Here is a 23,187-nt window from a genome sequence, read left to right as displayed (position 1 = left end):
CCATGAACAGTTCATGTACAAAAAAATAATAATTAAGAGAATGGGCACCTCAGAAATTAATGGGCACCTCAGACTGCCACATCTTTAAATTATTGTACAACCACATCATTGTGTGACACTGTCACTTGTGTTTACATGAGATTAGTGCGAAAGCAGATGTAGCCACCTAGTGCTGCTCTTAATGTCGCTAACTGGACTTTTTACATCCTTACACATGCATATGAAGTGACTCTCTCACTACGTTGACACACAGCGACGTCAGCATGGACTGTTTTGTAAATGAAGTGGTCATTGCAGAGCAGTCACGAGAAAATGTAAGCATGTCATGGACATCGTCTTTGACTTTAATCAATCAACAAACCATTATTTATACAGCGCCAATTCGTAACAAGTGCTACCTTGAAACGCTTCACAAAATAACGTCTGGGATTATATGCAGGCGAACGACGCAGCTGGTGGAGGCTGAGTGGTTGAGGGCCAACACGGTTCGATGCATGCTCATGACAGCTGTAAAAGTTTCTTTTGTGTTTGTGATCAAAGATGTTTTTGAGAACTTAGCGCATGTGGACAAAGCAATGTTTTAAATATCCACCTATAGGTGGACAAGGCCTTACCGTTACTACCTACATATTCTGCAGGCTGCTACATCTTTTATCGACCCATTTGTACACACACATATTCGCTTAGGACCATAACAACCTATGCCAAGTTCCTCATTTATTCCTCATTTTGATTAAACCCCCCCCCCCCCAATCAGCTGTTAAAGGTGAAAACTGGATCAGTTATTAGGGCACAAATGGTAACTCAAACTTTGTTCCGAATTTTCCCCCCTCATCTTGGACCGCTTTCTATTGCCAGTTAATGGGAAAACATCATCTTTATCATGTGGTGATAAGTACTTATTCAGATTTCCAAAAATCCAGCCAGATTCAAGAGTTATGGCCACCACAGGCTGCCACATCTTTGAATAGCCTATTTCTACACGCAACTGCTTTCTTCATTTTGGCACAAAAGTCAATTTGGACTTAAAGGTTAAACCGATTAAAGTTTGGGCACAGCTCAAGACCACTGGGACCTTCTCTGAATTTGAGTTTTCAGCTGTTAAAAGTTGGTCTTCACACACATTAGTTTTCACTGAAGGTCTTTTTTTGTGTGAATATTTCCCAAAATGACAAACATTTCTCCTTTCCCTGATCTCAGCCACTGGAACACTGCCAAGTCTGTGGAAAACCCTGATGGTTGTAAACTGACACAGGACTGTTCGCCAGACACATTATTGTACTTTAACAGGGCAGTTATTTTGATCTTTCACTCCACAGTTTTACTGATGGGTCACACCTCCAAGCACATTGTGACTGCATGACACCTTACGAAAACAAGAAGCACCATCAGCTTAAAGGCTCAAACACATTGTTGTGTGACAAATGTCTTTGTGTAAATGACAAAAGTGTCAAGGCAGCAGGCCAAACACCATGAAGGTGCAGCAAATGGCATGTGAGTCCTTTTGTAATGAAGATGAATGGCGTTCATAGTTCATTTGATCTAAAGATTAAACATAAAAACCTGTACTTGGTTAGCAGTTTGTGTTTTGAGCTCTTTTCCCCTCTTGTAACACAAAAAGAATGTCTTACTCATATCAAAATAATGGAAGAACAGACGATGTAATGCATGGCTGTGGTAGGATTTCTGACATGTTAACCAGCCTATAAAAACACATGGTTAAACACGGTAATGGAGCGTGATGGCCATTTGGTTTTCTCATCAACTTTTCTCCACTCCTCTGTTAAAAAAGCACACCTATTAAGTCGAAGCAGTTACTTTATTTTCTAAACTGGGAACCTTTTATTTGATATTTATATGAGGCAGCTCTGTTGTAGATGCCATGCAGGTTTTAAAAGCTGCATTTTGGTTCCTTTTTAAGTAAAAACATTAGTAATTTGTCCAGAGGAAAAATGACATGTTCGTAGTTTTCACTGAAAATAGATACTTTAGAATGAAACCTCTTTATTAAACGGCTGTTTAATGTGTCTGAGAGCAGAAAGGATTTAAATGTGTAGGTGTAGTTATGTCGGTTTTGGAGATTGTGCGTCGGAGGCTTTGAAATTGAGAGCTATGTGGATGCCACAGTTGATTTGATTTTAAATCCTGTGACATATTATCAGTTCAAATGAATTCCATCTAAATTGAAGTGCTTTGCCCCCTCCCAGTGTTTTTTAATTAAACCTGAAGATGCTTTTTAATTTCTTGGCTTTTATGCTCTGCATGATCTTGGTGGTCTTCATGTTTACTGTGTTTTAATGGTTTTTATTTGGAATTGTGCAGCATAACATTTACTTAATATTGCTTTATGAATACATCTGGATTGAATTGAAGTTGGAATGGCAGCACTGTAGTCAAACCTGTGTATCATTGTGAAAATTGACTGCTGATGACTGCCGAAGACCAGCATCTGCTTGAAACTTCTGTGTGGCTATGAAAAGTACAGTTGTTTACCTTGTTACCTTATTGTTTGGGACATATATGCAGGATTCAGCACCCTGTTGTTGTACGCTACCAGGGAGCTGAGTATGTTTTTCCTTACACCCACTGTCATTGTCCCAGTATACAAGCACTGGAGAAGAAACGAAACTGTCATTGGACTCTGTTGATATGTCAGCCTTCCCATGTCATGTCCTGCATCCTTAGTTTCCTGATATGAGGTACATGTGAATAAGGAAATGTAAATGTGTACATATGTTATAAAACAAACTTTCAGTCTTTGCCAGTTTGCAGCATTTACAGGCTGTTTCAGGTTTGCAACCTGAAGTAGTCAGCATTCTGTACATTTTTTACTGACAGTCATTTGGATCCTAAAATATGTTAAAGCTGGCCTACAGTATACTGTGTATTCAATTCAGAAAGGCTACCTGCTCAGGGCCCCATGCCAGCAGGGAGACACCCAGGGCTGACAAACTTTAAACCACAGCAGTGGCTCAAAATGTGGACATTTTGCAATGGGAGTTGGAAAGGAAAGGAAAGTTAATTTATACAGCACATTTCAACGACAAGCAAATTCAACGTGCTTCACACAAGACATCAACATCATCATGACAGAAAAAAGAAAAAGCTTCACTGAAATTACTGAATCTTAAAATATGTAAAGATAAAGGCAGCTGTAAACAGGTGTGTCTTTAACCTGGTTCTGACTGTGAGGACAGACAGCAGACCTGTACCAGACGACCTGAGCGGTCTGGACGGTTCAAAGTTAATCAGGAGGTCACTCTTTTTAAACCAGCAGCAGGATTTTAAAATCTATTCTCTGACAGAAAATGAATTCTCTCTGAACTAATATTAATGTAAGCTTTGAAACTTTCAAAAAATGTTTCACTTTTTACTTTGTTGGTGTGAGATTATGTATAATCAGCCGAGCTGACCCTGGACACTTACATAACAGTGAGGTGAGAGCCTCCTTAGGCATGCAGGTGCTATTGTTGTTAGATTGCAAAATAAAGAGTGGAACAAAAACAAGTGAGAGGACATGCATCTCTACAGAAGCACGGTCACAGACAGCCATTTCCTTCTCATTTTTATTCACTGTCAGGTGTAAGATGTGGTCAAACCTCTCTGCAGAGCACACTGTGTTTGATTTATAAACTTCACATGTACAGTAAGTGCAACATGTAAGTCTTGTGTTCACTGATGGACATTTCTGTGCAAACAGAACCATTTTTTTCTTAAAAAAAACAAACAACACAGATTGGTGTTTTCAGCGGTTTAACATCACAAGCACAAAAACTATTATTTGTTTGACACAGACATTGTCTCCTTTCTTGTTGTTAATCAATGAATCCATTTGGAAGACAACACAGATTGATATCTGCTCCTTTAAAATACGATATTTCATTTTGGAAGAGAAAGAAAACAAGAACTAAGGAATTTACAAGCATGGGATGTGAAGTAAGAAAAGAAAAGAATTCAATCATGCATATGACAAAACATGAGACAGACCCAGTTTGAAATTTGCTGAACAAAAGAAAAAACAACAATACAGAAACAACATTTGTGCTTTCAGGTTATTTTGCTAGTAAGGCTAATGATGACGGAATAATACATCTAAAAAACAGACATTCTGATTGTCATCCGGAGTTATTTTGGTCTCTCACCCTATGAGAATGCACCTTGAAATTTGACAATGAACGAGGCTAAAGGGTAATTTGCAGTGAAGGAACATGTCTGCTGATATGGGGTGAGCAATTCTGTGTGTGCGTTTGTGTCTACCTCAGGAGAAACACCATCAAATCAAAAGTGACAGATGAATGGTGTATGTGTACTCAAAACATTCATGAAAAAATGCGAAACTAACTCGTTTTGTTCCGGCTCTTGAGGGACTTTTCCGCTTCCTGCCCTCTTCAGTACTTACATCAGAGAGAGAGAAACAACTCTTATGTAAATTTCACTCTGACGTGTCATAATGACAAAGCATAATCAGCCTGACATAAGAATGTTTCTCACTGTCATTCAAATCTGATCTGGACTGTTCTGAAATCTTTGTAAAACTGGTCTATAGATCAGCCACATACCTAGAAAGAAAGGAGTCTCCATCGTACGAAACAGTACCTGTTGAATTTAATAATGCCATCTGTTACAGCTAAAATAACATTGATTTCTTTTTTCTTACGAGGTTAACACGAGACCTGTTGGCCTAACCAAATACAACTGTAATTAGGCCTAAGAATGCCAATTCCCTTGTGATTGAGTTATACACCTTCAGAAGATGAAATTAATTGGCCACCTTTTTGGCATATGAAATGCAAAATATAAAAAGAGCGAGATGTGGATGCATGAACTCTCATGCACCATTGCAAATGAGGGTTCTCCCTCAATGTGTTTTGGAGGATTTAAAGAAGATAAATGATGAAGAGCTTTTTACTAGTGCTTACTTACTTAACACTCCAAATCAGTGAAATATGACATTCAGGTTCTGTGAAAACAGACGTCAGGGACAGGTCTGGATATAATGTTGAGCTGATGACTGACAGAGGATTCCATGAGGCACGGTGACAGAAATCACTACGTTTCTCTGCTTGTTGTTTGGATGACACCTGTTAGAGTAACCTTACATTTTGTACAGATATTCCTCATTCCCCGACCCATTAGGTAGATGTGCATGATTTATTATTAACTTTCTAAAACTCTATGAAAGTCAAGACCCCGAGATGTATTATAAACCTTATTACCCACTATAAACCCAGGGCGCCGCCTCAGATCAGCTGATTGGGGTTTACAGGTTGTACTCAGAGCCGTTTGAAGACTAAGAGCTACCTGGCTTTTGCAAAACTCTGAAATTACAAACCTGCTGATAGTGAGTCCAAGAGAACACATCAATAAATTATTTCTGAGATCACAGTGGATGAAACTTGAACATCACACTCAATTTAAAAAAAAAAATTCTTCATGTTTGAAGTAAAATGTGCTTCATTACCCTTTAATTTACGGAAGTTATTTACTATAACAGATAGTTTGTTAGAAAAGCAGAGAAAATATATTCTTTTAGAATTCTATTAAAACCAGGATGTTTCAATTTATGGAGTAAAATGATTAAATTGTCAAAAGAGAGAGCCTTAAACTACTGTGTAAAAACATGACAACTCCAAACCCTTTATGGAAAGAATATATTTGGCCAGTATGAGTCTGAAAAATGAGTTTTAACTTGATTGGATTGAACTGGAAAACTCTCAAAGCCTTAACCTGAGGGATTTGGTGGATTGTACTCACACAAGGGTTTTGCAAATGTGAATATATTTCAGTATGTGTCTCGGCCACTGTACATACATCTGTATTGTAAAAAAAGATAAAAGGACATTTAAAGTCTTTGAAAGCTAAAAAAAATAAAATGAAGCTATTCCTCGACATTATACTGCTTAAAAGAATGAAATGTTAACCTAACTGAACTCCTTGTTTGTGTAAACACACCCTGTCATCAACACTGATCCTGATTCTGAAAAGTCAAGTCACGTGACCTGCTGCAAACAGACGTCATAGATAACGTAGCTCCACTCCCATGTCACACCCAATGACGCTTTTAAAAGTTCTTGCATAATATCCTTACAAAACATCTCTTATATAATGTTAAAGTCTTTCATTGAACATTACTAATGTTGTCACACACATTCTATCACAAACCACAATCTTTTCTTGGTCTTTAACAAGTTTTGGTGCCGAACTATGACCCAACAGGTTGCACAACATTAATTACGTGTTCGAGGTGTTTGCTGGTGTTCTGTTTTGTATGTATGAAGATATGTTATTTTATACAAGTTAGAACTTCTGCTGTTTAGTTTGGTTCGTTTTGGCAATTCCATCAAATCAGGCCAGAAAGACACAGTCAGTCAGTGCAGGAGAATCAGAGAAGCTGATAATTTAATTAAATGTTAAAATCTTCATTAAAAGGTGCAATATGAAGATTTGAGAGGAGAACTCTTTACTGGGGGAAATTAGGTGTTTACACTCTGAACATGCAATGGACATGAACTGAATTTGTGATTTGGTCGTGAAATGTGAAAGTTGGAAAAGTGAAACAATTCTATGCTATATTTTCTGGAGCAAATATCCATCTTCAAACAGTTACAGGGAGCACATTTTCCTTAGAGGACAGTTTGTGTTTGGAGTGATAAACATAAACCCCAGAATCTGTACACTTTCTTTTTTTTTTGAAAAAACATCTCTTTTTTTAGCTGTTTCTTGTTGTAATCTCATTAACTTCAAAACCCTCTCTGCAGAATAATTAAACTTGATTTTGTTTTACCTTGACAGTTTTCATGGGGTGTTTTTGAACAATACTACAATTCATTCAGCAAATGATTGAAATAAAAGGGAAACATATCAGAGTAAGAACATCTAGATTTAGAGAGGATGAAACAACGTCTGTAAACAAAGCTTTGAGTCTGATCAGACACACAGGTGCTGACAGGAAGTGACCAGATGTGCTGACAGGAAGTAAACAGAGCACTTTTAAAAACATTTTCAAGATAACATATTGTCATCAACAACAACAACAATGACAGCTGTCCTTAAGAAATCCAGTCAGTATCAAAGCCATCATCATCATCATCATCATCAACATGTGATATGAAGCTTAGCGAAAGTTCAGTAAGGAAGACTTTAAGTGATCCACAATCAGGTTTCTCAGTCACACTTTTTTCACGCTATCTCATTTCCACTGACATTCTCGAGCTGTCAGTTTGGGCCATCCGTGGGTTAATCAGCTGTTCTGTCACCGGACCTCATCTAACCAATGGCGCAGCGTTCCTCCCTCGTTTCCAGCCTATCATCGTTCAGCTCTCCTTTCAAACATGATCCTTTTTCTTCCCTAGTTCTTTCAAGCTGGCTTCGTGCGCCGCTCCACCTCCCCATCACCGCCATCTTCAGAAGCAGAGTCAACTCCCATCAATTCTTCTCCCACTCGGTCTCATCAAATCATCAGTCCTCCACCACCAATAGCATGGACTCCATAGAGTCCAAGCGCCAAAAACGTTTCTGTCAAATCTCATTTTGTCAATCACTCTTTCACTGTAATAAATTCATTCTTAAAATCACTTGTCTCTCCTGATTGAAATAGGTGTTCATGAAAAATCTGGGTCTTTCACTTTTTCTTAAAGACACAACAGGATAGTTGGGACACCCCCTAAAAGACAACAACAAAAATCAAACAAACAACAACAACAAAGAAAAAATGAAGTGAAAAGTGTAAAAATGGTACAAAAGTTTTACTGAGACTTTTTCAGTAGTGTTAAAGTAGAATGCAGACGAACTGTAAAGAAAAACAGGACATGTTAAAAGTACATCATTTGTTTTGAATCTGGCTCATGTTTGTTTCTGTAAATAAACACAGCAGCCTCCTGCAAGCCTAAATCAATGTAGCCTGCTTTAACACACGTCAATAAATCACAGACATCATACTCATACAGCACTTCTGGTATGCAACTTGGACACAATATTGGACTCCCAAATCCTTAAAAATGCCCCTAACTAGTAATTACCACATTTCCTACAGTCCTTGAACCTGTCATCTGACGCACTGGAAGGAGGTGTGTTCGTTTTAGAAAAATGTGTATGACGATTGTAGTCCTCTGTCGGAGCGTTCATAAATCTCTCTCCAGCCAATAGGGAGGCTGCATTTAATCCCAGCTCGGTAAAAAAACCGGTGAGAGTCCGGAGGCGACTTTAATCTGAAGACAGAGTGCGTGCAGACAGACAGGGCATAGAGGCAGAGCAGGATCAGACATTTCTACGTTGGAGATGACAGATTTCCTACAAAACTTTAACATCACTTTGTTGCATTTTGGAGGTTTTTGAAACTTTTTCCTGACGAGGAGACTGAGAGACGCGCTGTTTGCTTTTTGTTTTCTCCCCCATTCTCCCTTCATTCACACTCATCCTGACACCACAGTCTTCATCATCTTCATCTTCTGGAGGATCGCAGCGCTAAAGCAAGTCTTCTTTGCCTTCATTGGACATCTTCGTTGAGTCCGGTCGTCATGTCCTCCGGTGACACCTCGGAGCAGAGTCGGCGGGTCAGCGTGCTGTCTTGGGATCAGGTGCAGCGTTTGGACTCCATCCTGGGTGAGAGCGTCCCGATCCACGGCCGAGGAAACTTCCCCACACTGTCCGTGCAGCCCCGGCAGATCGTCCAGGTGAGATCACGCTCTTTGATCGTTATTAACCATCCCCATAATAACATGATATACTCAGGAGTGCACATGACACTGGAAACGAAGGAGGGAAAATACATTTAATCAAAGGTAGAAATGTTACAGTTATTGTCGCTTTAGTAGTTTTATCGAGTTTATATTCTTTTTTTTAAAGCTGGCAAATCTTTTATTCGTGGATTTTTTCTCCGGCCAAGATAAATTCAGTTTACTCTATTCTCTACTCTATAAAAAAACAGCTGTACCAACCATAGACTAATCACACTTGGTTTATTCCAAGTTGTTCATCGTGCCACAAAAAGGACAAGAAACTGAAACTGTGTCAGTGTTTCTCACCAGGTGGAGTAACAGCATCACACTGAAAGTCAAGCGAATCAAGTACTGATCATGAAGTAGATAGTCATTCACACATTTGCACATTTTAATCTTAAATCACACTGTCAATATGTTTTTGCGGAACTGGACACTATGCCAAGATTTCTTTTCTTCTTCTTCTACTTAAAGAAAAGCTTTCCTCTTGGCCCATTTAATTCAACACACTTAAGTCAACGCTTTTCACAAGATGTTCCAAAAGTCAAGTTTACACACTTGTTGCTCCAACAGCCTGGATCAACATAACTTCAGTATATTAACCCTTACCTCTCTCTCTTTTGTTAGTTTGCTATAGTTGTCTAGCTTTCCCGACAACACATCACAAAAGTCTTTATCACAATAAATAAAATTAAAAAAAACAAAAACAAAAAAACCCACAACAGTTGCCTGTGTATAATGGCTGTGATTTTACAACATTTGGATGCAGTCAGATGATGCTAGAGTTAGCTATCCACTGCTCTTAGATTAAATAGTACCAATTTAGTGGAGAACAAAGTAGGACTTTTAATTTCTATTGGATTGAGAAGGGACTCAGTGCAAACACAATGTTCTGTAAAACATCAAGCAGATTAGATATAAAACGGGAAATGTGAGATTTGCTCATTATCACTCTAAATTTTGTATTTATTTATCACAATTCGTCTCGTTATTTAAAATTAAATTTACATTGCATATTTGTCTCATATCGTGCAGGCCTAATTTGGTCACTGTCACTCTTGACCTCAGGTATGATCTAACACTACGATGTTTTCCTCTCACTCACTCGCTCGCTCACTCACTCACTCACACTTCTACTCCTTTTTCAAACTTCTTATAAATATGTCCAAGAGGTAATGACTCACAGTTTATGTATGAGGAAACATACAGGTCTTATATTGCATGGGTTGCAATTTCCCTCTAATCCAGGCTCATATTTTACTTGAGTCATTCATTTCTGTGATCCTGTGTGGAAGAAAGACCCTCACACATACACAGCATTTTAAGGGCCTCTATAATCCAGGAGGCCCCGCAAACCATCTGCCGAACTTCCTCACTAATGCTTTCCCTTCATTACACAGACCTGTGGGCAACAGAGACCCCAAACATCTTTCTTTCCACTCACCACATGTGTTCTTTAGAAAATTTAAAGACTGGCTTTTGGAAAGTTATACCACAGCTTACCCTAAATCAGACGAGAGGCACCAAAGTTATCTCTGTGTTCAGTGTACGTAGGTGCTTACATGTTAACATGTTGAAATAGGCATTACCCCAAGCACAAAGATAAACATCTGAGTAATCCTGCTGTTTTTTATACAGTCTGGAGGTCCTTACCTTTTAGAAGGTCGGTGAAGTTCACAATACAAGTGCAAGAATAGGATAAAACTTAAGTATGATGCTGAATCACATCAAAAGTTATCTCATGACGTTTACATAAAGCACTGAAGCCCTGAGCTGACATGCATCCATATACATGATATTTTCTCTCTTTTCTCGGGATGATGTGTGATCTACAGTTACTTTCTATTGCAATTGTTGACTTATTGATCTCGTATCTGCAGAGCTGCAAAACCGCCCAAACAAACATAGAAACAGGCTTAACATGCCTCATTAGTGGAAGATCGCAGTTGATAAACCTATTGTTTTTGTTTTCTCGATTAACAGAGACATTTCCCATTATCTGAAGAAAACAAGCTTTGTTATGAGATAAGACGTCGAAATCCAGATAAAACAACCGGAAATTACTTGTTTTCGTGGAAAATTGAGAAAATAAAATGTTCTGGCTTTTGTATAGAAAACATCAAGATTGTGCACGCATCAATCTTCATGTTTGTGTATAAGAGCAGGCAAAATACCTTACTGGTTAGATTATCTCCAAAGACCTGACATTAATCCAGCATGAGCACTAAGCAGCATTTAGTAACGTTGCAGTGACAAGGAAAAACTTCATTTGAGAGACAGAAACTTCGAGCAAGACTCATGATGAACGGCCATCTGCAGAGGCTGTGTTGGGCTTCAAAAGTGGGATAGAGAAAGATGCAGGAAGAGGGACAAGGATAGTCAACCCCTCCCCCCCTTTAAAGGCAGGATCCTAAATCCGAACCTGGCTATAAGGTGTAGTGCCACCTGGCTCAGTGGCTTAAAGTTGGGTCATTCTTTCACTGAACGACTTTTCAAATGTCCAATGTCGAATTCCTTGGCAAGAGTTTTAATTCAGTTAAATTGTGACTATCATTTCAAATTTTAAGTCTTTTGGGGTCACTAAACTCCAAACTGTCCTTGGTAAGTCTTTTCCCAATTAGTGGGATGGGATAGTGTTTCTGCTGTTGATATCAAGTTAAGAACAAAAAGGAAACATAATGAAGCGGTTTCGTGCATGGAGATCGCACAGACTGCGTGCATACAGTCTGTTGTAACGTCACCATCTCCTTCCGCTCGATCAAGTAGAGTTTTCCTGCTGTGTGCTCACATCGGCTCACCCTAAAGCCAAGTGTTACATTTACATGGGGGCTGGCAGGGAATCATTTGGAGTCGGAGTGAAAATTTTGGCTGGTCACATTATACGCCTCTTACCCTAAGAAACTTCAGGAAGTTTTCATGAGTTTTGATCAAGTAAGAATGCACCATTGAAGTATTTCACCACCATATGATGATATGTGAGAGGGTCAAAGTCTTTCTAGAGGTTTTCAGTGTAGGCATTAGTGGTGTTCACATGATTGAACTTGTAAACACTAGTTTTAGCAGTGACAACAGTTGTCAATTATATTACATTATATTTATTTCCCTATTTAGACGATGTTTAGCACCTTTGCTAACATGTCTTGTTAAAAAAGGCTTTGTGCCTAGCTCTGGAAACACATAGCATTTATAAACTGATTAAAAAAAATCTGCAATGCATCTCCCTACAGCGATGCCAGTGTTTTGACAATTTTAAAGCAGGCGCCATGCTCCCTTTTATGGAATATGTCACGCATATTTGAAGTCTCCGCTAGATGATTTTAATACCATCTGGGCATTAATGGAAACCAGTGGCTGACTGTAAGAAAGGAAAAAACACGCTCAAAGATCTAAACCACTGGGATATGTTTTGGAAACTGGTCGACAGTAATGTGGGGTCTTCCTGCAGAATAAGCTGAAGCATACTGATTCATGCGCCAGCGTGTTACTTTTAATATAATTTCTTAGCCGATGAACCAGACCGAGCTGTCTACCTGAGAGAGACAGAGAGGATTCCAGCGACTTGGTATTGTGACCAGTGGATCACACTCCCTTAGAGTCAGGGGAGCCCCTCTCAATGGTGGGTTTGTCTGAGGGCCACATTTGAATAACATCTGCTTGTGGTCTGGTTGCGAGCGAGCCACGGGAGCACTGAAGGAAAACTTTGACTGTTACTGACACCCCTCTCCCTTTCATTCACTGTTGACAGACATCTACCCACTGAATATTTGCTCTATACGTGTTCCCCCAGCAGACTGCATCCAAAGAGCCTTACAGAAGCTTCGTACCACATGATGATCAACACAGATATCTCGTGTGTGTCGTAATGTGTTGAGTGTGTTTATGTGTGAGGGCGGAGCTATGGAGACCTCTGTGGTTTTTGTTGGCCTTTAAGAGGGTTGTATCTTGTTCCCGCTGTGCTGGCTATCATATGTTCATGAAGTTGTTGTGTCTACTGTAGATGTTTGAGATAGGTCCCATCACGTTTTTTTTTTTCACCGTTGTGCTCAAAGACTGGGAGTGGATTAGTGCCCATAATAACACTGGGCTTATGGGTCAGGCTTGACAGCGTATCACTGTGGTAAGTGAAGACTAGTTGCCTGACTCCATGGCGGTCCACGCCAGACTGTAAACCAAATCCTCACTGGTCTATTGTTGAGCCGGAGCAACATGAAGACGCCACATGCTCCCAAGGCTCCCCAGAGGAGACGGCTTCAGAACATTCAATTTAGACGAGTCTGTAATGATTTTTATCTGGCAGTTAGTTTGCAGGAGAACTGAACATATCTATTTGGATTTTGTTCAATGTTAATGTTTTTTTTTTTCTTAATACACCATCAAGCACTCATGCGTACTAAAAAATACTTACTTTCAATCACTTTTTATGGTCCCATAGCAAATTCTAGAATCTCTTATTGAAGAAATTTAATGAGTAACATAGCTCTCTTTCTATCATGCAGCCAGCAATTTTACCAATAAATAAACCTAAATTTAAAAAAAGGTTTTGAAATATGGGCTATTTAGCCAGGCATAAATGTACCTGTATCGTCTGTGTGGGAAACACTCAGACTTTCCACATAAATGAAAAGATTGCCTATTGGATAACGAGCTGGCGGAAGCCAAGACAACAATCCAGAGTCAGGACTATTGCTGGTAAATGAAATCTGTATTTTATTTTAACTGGAAAGATATTGAGGTTTCCCTCATTTGCAGTGACGTCGAGCTCACAGCATAGAAGAGAAGATCCAATAAAAGTGAAACAAACAAAGCAGCTACACAGTTCAAAAACAGTTACACTTATTTAAATGTTATAAGTGATGTTATTTAAAATGGGGTAATCAGAATTTTGTATGACTTGACTTGCTTGATTCTCACCACAGTGACTTGTGACTTACTCCCATGTCTAGTTAGTGTGTGGTGTGCTGTTGTGTTGCACTTCACACATTTTAGGAACAAAACTGTTACAAATGTGATTTCATGTCGTCATGTGGGGTATCTTTCATATTTTCAAAATCTGTTAAGATTTTAACAGTTGACTATCACATGTAAGTAACTATATTTAATGGAAGCATGAGCTGATTTCTGGGGCACGTAGCAAACAAACTTCATTCTAGTATTTCATCAAAAGATCCAGTCAGTGTACTTTTCTACACACAGACTCTCACCAGTTTTATCTAACATTGCGTGTCCTCAGATTGAATTACCTGGAAAGAGTCCTATCAGGTAAAGTTTTCAAATTTCTTGAAACCCATACCGGCACTAAAAAGGTCCTTTTATAGTGGGTTGATGGCATCTCGTTTAAGCCTGTGTCTCAGTCTGGTTTGAATATGCAGGTGACATGACCACCCGTGCATAGGAAACTCATGGCATATTTTCAAAACCGAGGAAAAATCATCATAATTCTCCTCTGGCTGCCACGCTACTGTACGACTGACTGGCTGGGTTAATTTTGGAATGAATTTGTGAAGGTCAGGGACTCATAACTCCTTATTCACTGTTGCCAGTTCCATTGGCAGAGGGATCCTCTGACTCACTGCCCACAGCTCTCACAGGCGTCCAAGGCACTATGGGCTGGTAAATGGCTGGGTCATTTCAAACTGCCATAATTAAAACACATTCAGGCCGCAGCTTAAATGAAATAGTCAAGGAAACGTTCAAGACTTGAGAAGGAAAGTGAAGAGACTGCTTTGTGACGCCAAGGCGTTGACAACACCAGACAGTCTGGTGTGTTTGCGGCTCTCTCTTTTTTTTTTTTTACAAGTCTTTAGGCGGAAGTGTCTCCCTTCGCTCGACTCACCAGGTGTTGGCACGTCATGTTAGAAATGTATGAACTTTTTTATGAGCGTTGAAGGATGGGGGATGGGAGGTCAGCAGAGCTGGGCTTTCTCACATACTCTTTTCGGGACCTCCAGACAGGCAGATTATGGCGTGCTGTTAACTCGAACCAACTGTTTAAGTGTGAGGTCAGAGCAAATACTGCTGTGGGTTTCCCTTGCTGGATAGTTAAAAAATCCTCTTGTCTCCATGTGTTGTCCTTCCCCCTGTGAAAACTTGGGAACGTTCACTCCACAATGCATTTTCCTGCTTATGCATCGGACCCTGCATTTAATAAATCTGTTTTAAAATATGAATATTTTCGGTTGCCTGAAAGTTTTTCTGATAGAAAAGTCTAATTCTTTTTGTATTCAAACATATTATCTTTGTAAGTATTCATTGAAATAAGCTTTTTTCCCCCTCTTCTGTCATATAAAACATTTTTTTTGCAAATTGTATGAACCTTTCTGTTTGAAACATAGATGCTGCAAGATATGGTACAAGCTAACTAAAATGCTAGCATCACTTCCCTTCTTACAGCACAGGGATCAATGAAAAATCTATGATCTAAATAGTGCTCTTCGAACATTTCTGTAGGAGTTAAAGTAAAGGACAAAAAAAAAAGGTAAAGGAGTGTTTGGTATATATATATATATATTTTTTTTTAAGAGAGCTAGACTAACTTTTCATGCTAGCTTAACACACTAAACTCTTCCTACTTTATGACAGACGCATGACTTGTCAGACATGAAATCTCCTTTGCAAATAAAGCCAATAAGAAAAACTGAAGACTTAAATTTGACGTCAGGAACTCTCATCTGAACTATTACTTTGACATTTCACTCTGAAAGAGCATTGTTGGTTGCAAAAAAAGATCAAGATAAGGTTACAGTACAACAGGGATAGTCATAATAAAGGGGGGAAAAATGCATAATGGAAAATACCCTTCTTATCTTACTTCCTTTAATCTTGTGTTTTTTCTTGTCTTCACTCAGCACTTCACCTGATGAAGCTGTTGCCTTAATTAGCAAGAAGGCAACCATTTGATCAAGCATAAACTAGCGTCATGAAAATCAGCGTCAGCCACTAATAATGATCATAATGAGAATGTGTGCCTGAATAAATGTTTGAACACTGACTGTTGACTATCTGTAAGAAAACGCTCACTGAGCCAAATCGTCGTACCAGCTGTGTTTTGATTTCTTCTCAATCGGCCGTGTTTTGCTGCTTTCTTACTTTAAGTGATGCAACAGACAGGAAGCATAAACATCAGAGCTGTCTGTATCTCAGCAGTTTTCCCAAACATCTCAGCAGCAGAGCAGCATGTTGATGTCCAAATAACCTGATAAATCTTTTATTTTTATTTTTTAGTCCTAAGAGTTTTCACACGACTGCAAAAAGAAAACTTTTCTCAATATGATCACAGGCCAAAAGTTTAAAACTCGCAGCTTACCTGTCCTTTTTATTTTTAGAGGCCTTTTCATCAGACAAGCACCTGCAAGTCATTTTCCACAGCTTGTCTCTTAGGATATTGCCTGTGTTCCTCATATAAAATGCTACTCCTGCTAAATAAAGCGTCTAACTGTTTGAGTTTGCCTGATTCAGGAATTCATCACTGACTTTGCCAGTTTCTGCATCCAAGCTTTAGTACAGAAATGGTTCGGTTCATTGATGTTTTTCTACTTTAAAATGTCCAAGTTAAGATAGGTAACTTTGCATTTGAACCATTCAAAAAACAGATTCATTCATTCGTTCATGCCAAGGGGCAAACCAAGAATATATTTACTTCTGTTTACATCCAGACGTGTAAAAAAGGTCATATGAGCATTGCCCTAACAGGCTTGTTTTATACATGCTAATCAGGTGATTTTAGTCCCTTATTTCAAAGTTTTATGCAAATGTATTTTCCTTTCATTGTCTTGCACTCAGACTAAGTCAGTCAAATATCAAGTTAATGTATTCACTGACATCATAAAATAACATTAGTTCAGGTCTCATTTTACGTTCTGCTTCTGTACTTTCATTAAGATGGAATTTTTCAATCATGCTATATCATGTTCACATGGAAGCACCTCAGGTTCTTTTTTTTAATTTTGAATTAGTTTGAAGGGAGGAGCTGCATGTACAAACTTGCGTTTTCTGTTATCTGTTTTGCAGATACCCATCACTCACTCTCTCCCTTTTGTGTGTGTCTTTCAGGTGGTCAGGGCTCGACTGGAGGAGCAAGGCGTGGTGGTACGTGATGTCAAGCTGAACGGATCAGCGGCCAGCCATGTGCTCAACCAGGACAACGGCCTTGGCTACAAAGACCTGGACTTGATCTTTGGCCTGAGCCTCACTGATGACAGAACCTTCCGGCTGGTGAAGGACGTGGTCCTGGACTGCCTGGTGGACTTCTTGCCTGAAGGGGTGTGCAGAGAACGGATAACAGCCCTGGCCCTCAAGGAAGCATACGTGCAGAAACTGGTGAAAGTTTGCAATGACACAGACCGTTGGAGCCTCATCTCACTGTCAAACAACACAGGCAAGAATGTGGAACTGAAGTTTGTGGACTCCCTGAGGAGGCAGTTTGAGTTCAGTGTAGACTCCTTCCAGATCACTCTTGACTCGTTGCTGCTCTTCGACCGCTGCTCAGAGACGGCCATGTCTGAGACCTTCCACCCTACAGTCCAGGGGGAGAGCATGTACGGAGACTTTGAGGAAGCTCTGGGTCATCTTCGCTCCAGGACTATCGCCACCCGCAGCCCAGAAGAGATCCGAGGGGGCGGGCTGCTCAAGTACTGTCACCTGCGTGTGCGAGGCTTCAAGCCTTCCTGCGAAGTCCTGATAAAACAGATGCAGCGTTACATGTGCTCGCGATTCTTCATCGACTTCCCCGACATAGGCGAGCAACAAAGAAAACTGGAGGGGTATCTGCAGAACCACTTTGCCGGCATGGAGCACAAGCGCTACGAGTACCTGATAACGCTGAGGAGAGTGGTGGACGAGAGCACCGTGTGCCTGATGGGCCACGAGCGCAGACAGACACTGGCACTTATTTCTGCTCTGGCATTGCGTGTCATGGCGGAACACAATGCTATCCCTGCGCTGGCCAACATCACCTGCTACTACCAGCCTGCTCCCTATGTCAGAGACGTCAACTTCAGCAATTACTATGTGGCACAAGTTCAGTCACCAATGACTGCATGCAGGAACACTTATCAAACTTGGCTGCCTTGCAGCTGAGCATTGACTCTAAGGGTGTCTGGAGAGCTTTCAATTATGACCTTACATTGACATAGGCTGAGCTCTCATTTGAATTCTCAGTACCTCTGTAGCAATGTGGCTTTTTTTGGATGGAGGCCCAAATGTGGACAAAAAGGAACAGTGTACCTTTTTATGCCAAATCTTTTATCGAAATCATTCCACTAAGTTATCTTGATTAAAACTGCTGTAAAAAAAACTCCCAAAACTCATCAAAACATTTACAACTTTTTGTTCTGTTGTCCTTTCATAGCCAATGTATGGAAAAATCATGAAGGGTTGACAAAGGAACTTTACTACTTCTGCTTCTTGTCTGATGGAGGCTTGTTTTGGGTCTTATACGAAATGTAAATAACTTTTGTTGCAACTAAAATATTGAAAGAAAAAAACAAAAAACAAAAAAAAAACAGAACACAGTTTTTTTGTTCTGTCTGTGGTTACAGCTCACCTGCCTAGGAGAGATGGAAAAAGGACCAAAGAAGTACTTTCTTGTGTAGCATGATAAACAAAGTTTGTATGTGGTTCCAAGTGCCTGAAATAACCAACACCTTTATCGTAGTTGTTGTGTAAAAGTTGTTTTTGAAACTTTTTCATCCAGGATATTGTACATTTCTGTACACAAATGTCAGGGTATACATGTTTTAAATCATTAAAGAAGTTGAAAACAGGAATGCATGGTACATTGGTCTTTCTTTACACTTTTTACCAGTAAGTATGATCAGGGGCGGCTGGTGAAAATGGGCTTGCAGAGCTTTTTTATACATTGTAGATGAGAAAGTTACTCTTCAACTTGCTTCAGATATTTTTACATTTTGGCTAAACTAAGAGTAGCAACCGAACCCCATGTTTTCATGAAAAACGAAAAATCTCTAAACTAGTTTATTCTTCACAGCCCAAGCTCTGTGGCGTCCTCTTCAATTCACTCCATTGTTTAAATGAGTGACAGGTGTCATGGCAGTCCACTTCCACATCCACTTCATCCAATAACACAACTTTTGCTTTACAGAAGAGATAAGAAACCTACCCAGCATCTCTTAACTAAAACAATCTATTTCATAAATTAAGATGGACTGTTTCTTAAGTTTGTATTTATGTTATTGCAAAGCTAATTCAGTTAGCCTGTTAATGGCACTTTTAATTATGTGGTTGCATCAAGTGAACTAAGATGAACATCCTGGCGTGAGATTTTTGCCCGCCCTGGAGAATAATGTAGCACTATGATAAAATGTTTTTCATACGCTCTAGTTAAGTCAGAGTAGTCTGGGGACGTGCATCATGAATGCTTATCTCCAGGGTTTGTGTCTCACTGACTGAGGGTCTGGCTCTTAAGTTCTCCTTAGTGTCTATCTTTCACTATCCGTCCTCATCACACACAAACTCCTCAGTGTGTCGTCTCTGTTCCATCAGCCAAACAGCGACTGGCCTGACACAAACACTCACTTGTTCAAGCTCTCTGCATTCTTCCCCCCCTCAGAAATAGATTCCCCCTGAGCCCTGAACCTATACATTAGCCATTTCCTTCCACTTGTGCATCCGACAAGGGGTTTACTTTGCTTCAGTCTGAAAGGGGAGATTGCTGTTGCTTGTCTTGGATGATGTGAGCTCTGAGGGGGCATCTGAGGGCCAGGTGGTGAAATGGGACTTCTGGCTTTCTCAGTAAATGTAATGATGCATTCCAGCACTCACTTCCTGTATGATCAAAACATTTCAGTATTCTCTTCCTCAATACCATCCAACATTTCTTTGCTATGACATTTTATCCTCATTACTTTTGCATGGGGCAAGACATCTTGGGGTTTAGTGGACCATTAAACAATCTGAAGTTGCAACACACCTGCATACTATTGCTCCTGATGTAGACAGAAAGTTCTGGAAATTCAGGAACATGAATAAAACTTTCACTGATTTTATTATAAGACTTCATTTGGAAGGAAAGCAGCTGTCGGAATGATTAAGGGAGCGAGATATAGATGCAACAAGGGACATTTTCCTCCCTGGATTAGTTGTCAGACCCGTCTCCAAACTGCTACAAAAAACACTCAAGGAAGCGTAGGACACCTCTGGAGACTTCCACTGAAATAAACAGACATAAAAGTCACAACTCAGACAGAGCTTGGCGTATCTTTTATAAACCAGTAATTTTTTTTTCGCCTGGTCGCCAGTCCTCAAGAGTCAACCAGAGTGCTGCACATGCAGAATTAATTAGCAAACTAGAGCAAGCTGTTAATGTGTTTTGGGTTTATCCATTTAATGTCAATCTCACAGAAACATTATCATAATCGCTTTGGCATTCTGCTGGCAATGAAGTATCGAACTAACTGATTATATAAACTTTCATGTTCTCCAGAAGAATAAGCCTTATGACGGAATAAAACTCTCAGTTATTCAGTCAGTAATTTAACACTTTAAGTAGGTAAAACTTTTTCCTCATCTACAAACATCTGTGCACATATTAGAACAGAGTTTCCAAGATGACTAATCTTCTTTTGTCACACATTGGTTTTAATATTTTAGGTCTTTTAAGAAAAAGTATTGATAGAATCACGATGGAATGTTGTACACACACATCATTCTTCGCAAGAGGATGAACCGTGCTGACCATTTCACCCTCACTTTTCATTGCCATTGCTGTCCCCACGTCAAAATGTGTTCTCATGAGGTATAATATCTCAGTATCCACATGATGTATTGGCACCAATATTATTAACCAGACTTTCATTGTTTTTTTGATGTTGAAGTCTTCTCAGCTGGTGATCTGCTAACTTCTACTATAAAACTGTAACATCTAAATTAGCAGTTTTAAACTAAATATACATATTTAGGAAAAGTCTCAACCACATTTGATATATTATCCTAAAAAGGTTTACATGTTTATGTTCCCAAGAGAATGACAGAAAAAGACTGATCCTTTAATCTTACTGTACCATTACAAAATTCTGACATGCCAGTAGAGTCAGATATCAGCATCTACAAGATGTAGTGGCCCAAAATTTGAGCACAGATAATCACAGTTTCTAGAACTACAATTCAATGGAAGGTCCTGAGGTCCTGACACACCAAGGAGATTGTCAACCATCGGTCCTTGTGGGATCGCCAGTGAGTGATTGACGCCGGTGTGTTTTTGCGGTGTGTCCGGCTCTGTTGCTACCTGTCAGCCCCCCCATCAGCCCCCCGTCTGCTTTTTTTCAGCCGATTCAACATGTTGTTTCGGCGTCGGCCATCGCCGATGCGGTTGGGGGTACCAGCATTGCATTCTGTGTACTTCCATAAAAAGATTTTCTTTTGCTAACAAATAGTTAAAAACAACAATCCTGAAAATTGTGAAAATGTGTAAATGTTAAAATGTTTCAAAATTGTCACTGCGAGCACACTAAAGCTACAATTCAATTTAATGGGTTCTGCTCATTTTATCATGGAAAAAGCCTGGTGTTTTAGGAGCTTGTGGTTTTGCAATAAAAACTCAAACCTCGTCAAACATTGATCTAGTATTTATGCCACCAATGCTATTTTTTAAAATCAAAATAGATCATCGAAGACACGTCGAAGTGTTTCATAATACATCTCAGTTTTAAGACAAGGTAGCCCAGTTTTGTTTTTCCTGGACACATACCACAGATAAATCTGACACTGTAAAGCACTGTGGTTCATTTAGTTGCACAGAGCACACCAGCGCTCAGCAACTTGGCCTTCTCACCCCTGTCTTCTCCAGTCTACGTGGGTGGGCTCTTCTGGTTTCGACTACCACCAAAGACATTGGAGCCCAAAAGGTCCTGCTATCATATTTTCCCTCCTTTATGTGTCAGTCTGCTGTGAAAAGTAATCTCTGTCTGATGATCGCAGTATGCATGTTGTTCAAGGATCCAGCTGGTTTGCATGCAGCTCTTTAGTGGGGACGGATACCGCCTGGGGGATGATGGGAAGGGTCAGGATGAGTGTGGAGCCAAGAGTGGTCTCCAGTGTAAAACACTGTTCATCGTTGTCAACTCTTAGCTCCCTATCTGGGTATTCTTGATGCCTGGGGAGATGGTTGTGGAAAACAAATTTGGTGGTGAGACGCTTCATGGGCAACTGAATCAAACAAAGATGGAAGCAGTGAACTTTCAAAAGCATGCTGAAAAGAAGGCGTTAAAGAAGTACTTATCTTGGGAGGTAGAGTTTAAGGGTAATTAGAGAGAGAGTAAACATATCAAAAGTTATTTTTTCATATCAAAGAAAGCGGTCAGAACTATGCTTCCAAGTTTCAGCTGCGACACTCCAAATTAAGTTCCATAAAAGCACCACATGTGCAAAAATCTGCAATTGAGATATAATAAAAACAAATAAAATTCTTCTATTCAAGCATTATTCTTTTGGATTGATACTAATTTCAGTCTTTACAGCTGAAGAATGAAGGAAGTGGTGCTAAAGTTTTTCTCATAAAGCAGTTTTACTGGACTGGTCGGCATCGCTCCATCCCCCATCATGTTGTTCCCCAGGAACTCACAGGATTTCTATTTGTAGGACCTGTGGATACTCAGAGCAACTTCACCATGGTGATGTCTATTTGTTGACCTGAAATGCCTGTTCCATGTGAAACACACCGCTGGCAGTTCTAACCAAGCATCCACCTTGGTTGGCTTTTGTTGCATTATCGTGTGCCACAAAAATGGGATCAAAACATATTTAATGAGAGTTTCTTGTAAAAAAGATAAAAATGTATGACATTTATATGAAAGTATAAAAATGTCATACCTACAAAAATCTGTTTAGCACATCATGTATTCACCTTGTGTTGGCTCACATGGACTGGATGCTTCTTACCACGACATGATATATGGGACTCTTTCTTAAGATTTTCCTCAGAGGTCTTCAATAGAAATGGTTTGCACATGCCTACATTGGTGGTTATTAGATGTGGGGATAGAAATTCCTTGTATTTAAAAATAAATACTAATATTGGATTCTGTATGGTCTGCGCTAAGAATGTTTTTTTTAAATCACAACAAATAATCACAAGAACATCTTGCAGTTGAATTTTATTATATAAAAACATCCAATATTTTGATCCAATGCAATTCTTTTTTTTTTTTAAATGTACAGACTTGATTAATGCCGAAGGGAAATTCTGGTTTCCACTCTGATATTTAGAGGTTGCTTGTCACACTCATAGGCCTGCACTGCACACAGGGAGCGCACAGCAGCTGTTGAGGTTTCAGTGCCTTTTTAGAGTTCACCACCACAGTACTCCAGAAGTGACCTGGCACCTCTCCAGCAACCAGACCAACTTCCACACTTTTGTCCACCCTATGACTTGAGTGGACGACCCTCTGGTTTCTAACTCTCCCCATGAGTGTCTGAGCCAGCTGTATAAATGCAGTTAATTAACTGGACAAATTCA

The 23,187-nt window shown here is 39.7% G+C and overlaps 1 protein-coding gene across 1 annotated transcript; it reads left to right on the top strand.

Annotated features, from left to right (window-relative positions):
- The first annotated feature begins 8,078 nt into the window (after positions 1-8,078).
- tent5bb (terminal nucleotidyltransferase 5Bb) lies at positions 8,079-18,481 on the top strand. Its single transcript, XM_079367427.1, has 2 exons — positions 8,079-8,672; positions 16,767-18,481. Exons 1-2 carry the CDS (start codon positions 8,517-8,519, stop codon positions 17,790-17,792), a joined length of 1,182 nt encoding a protein of 393 aa, XP_079223553.1. The 5' UTR covers positions 8,079-8,516; the 3' UTR covers positions 17,793-18,481.
- The last annotated feature ends 4,706 nt before the right edge of the window (positions 18,482-23,187 follow it).

The sequence above is a fragment of the Symphodus melops genome (assembly GCF_947650265.1).
Source record: "Symphodus melops genome assembly, chromosome: 18".
NCBI classification, from domain to species: Eukaryota; Metazoa; Chordata; class Actinopteri; order Labriformes; family Labridae; genus Symphodus; species Symphodus melops.
The sequence above is the reverse complement of the archived record's forward strand: the minus strand, read 5'-3'. Positions and strand labels throughout refer to the sequence as shown.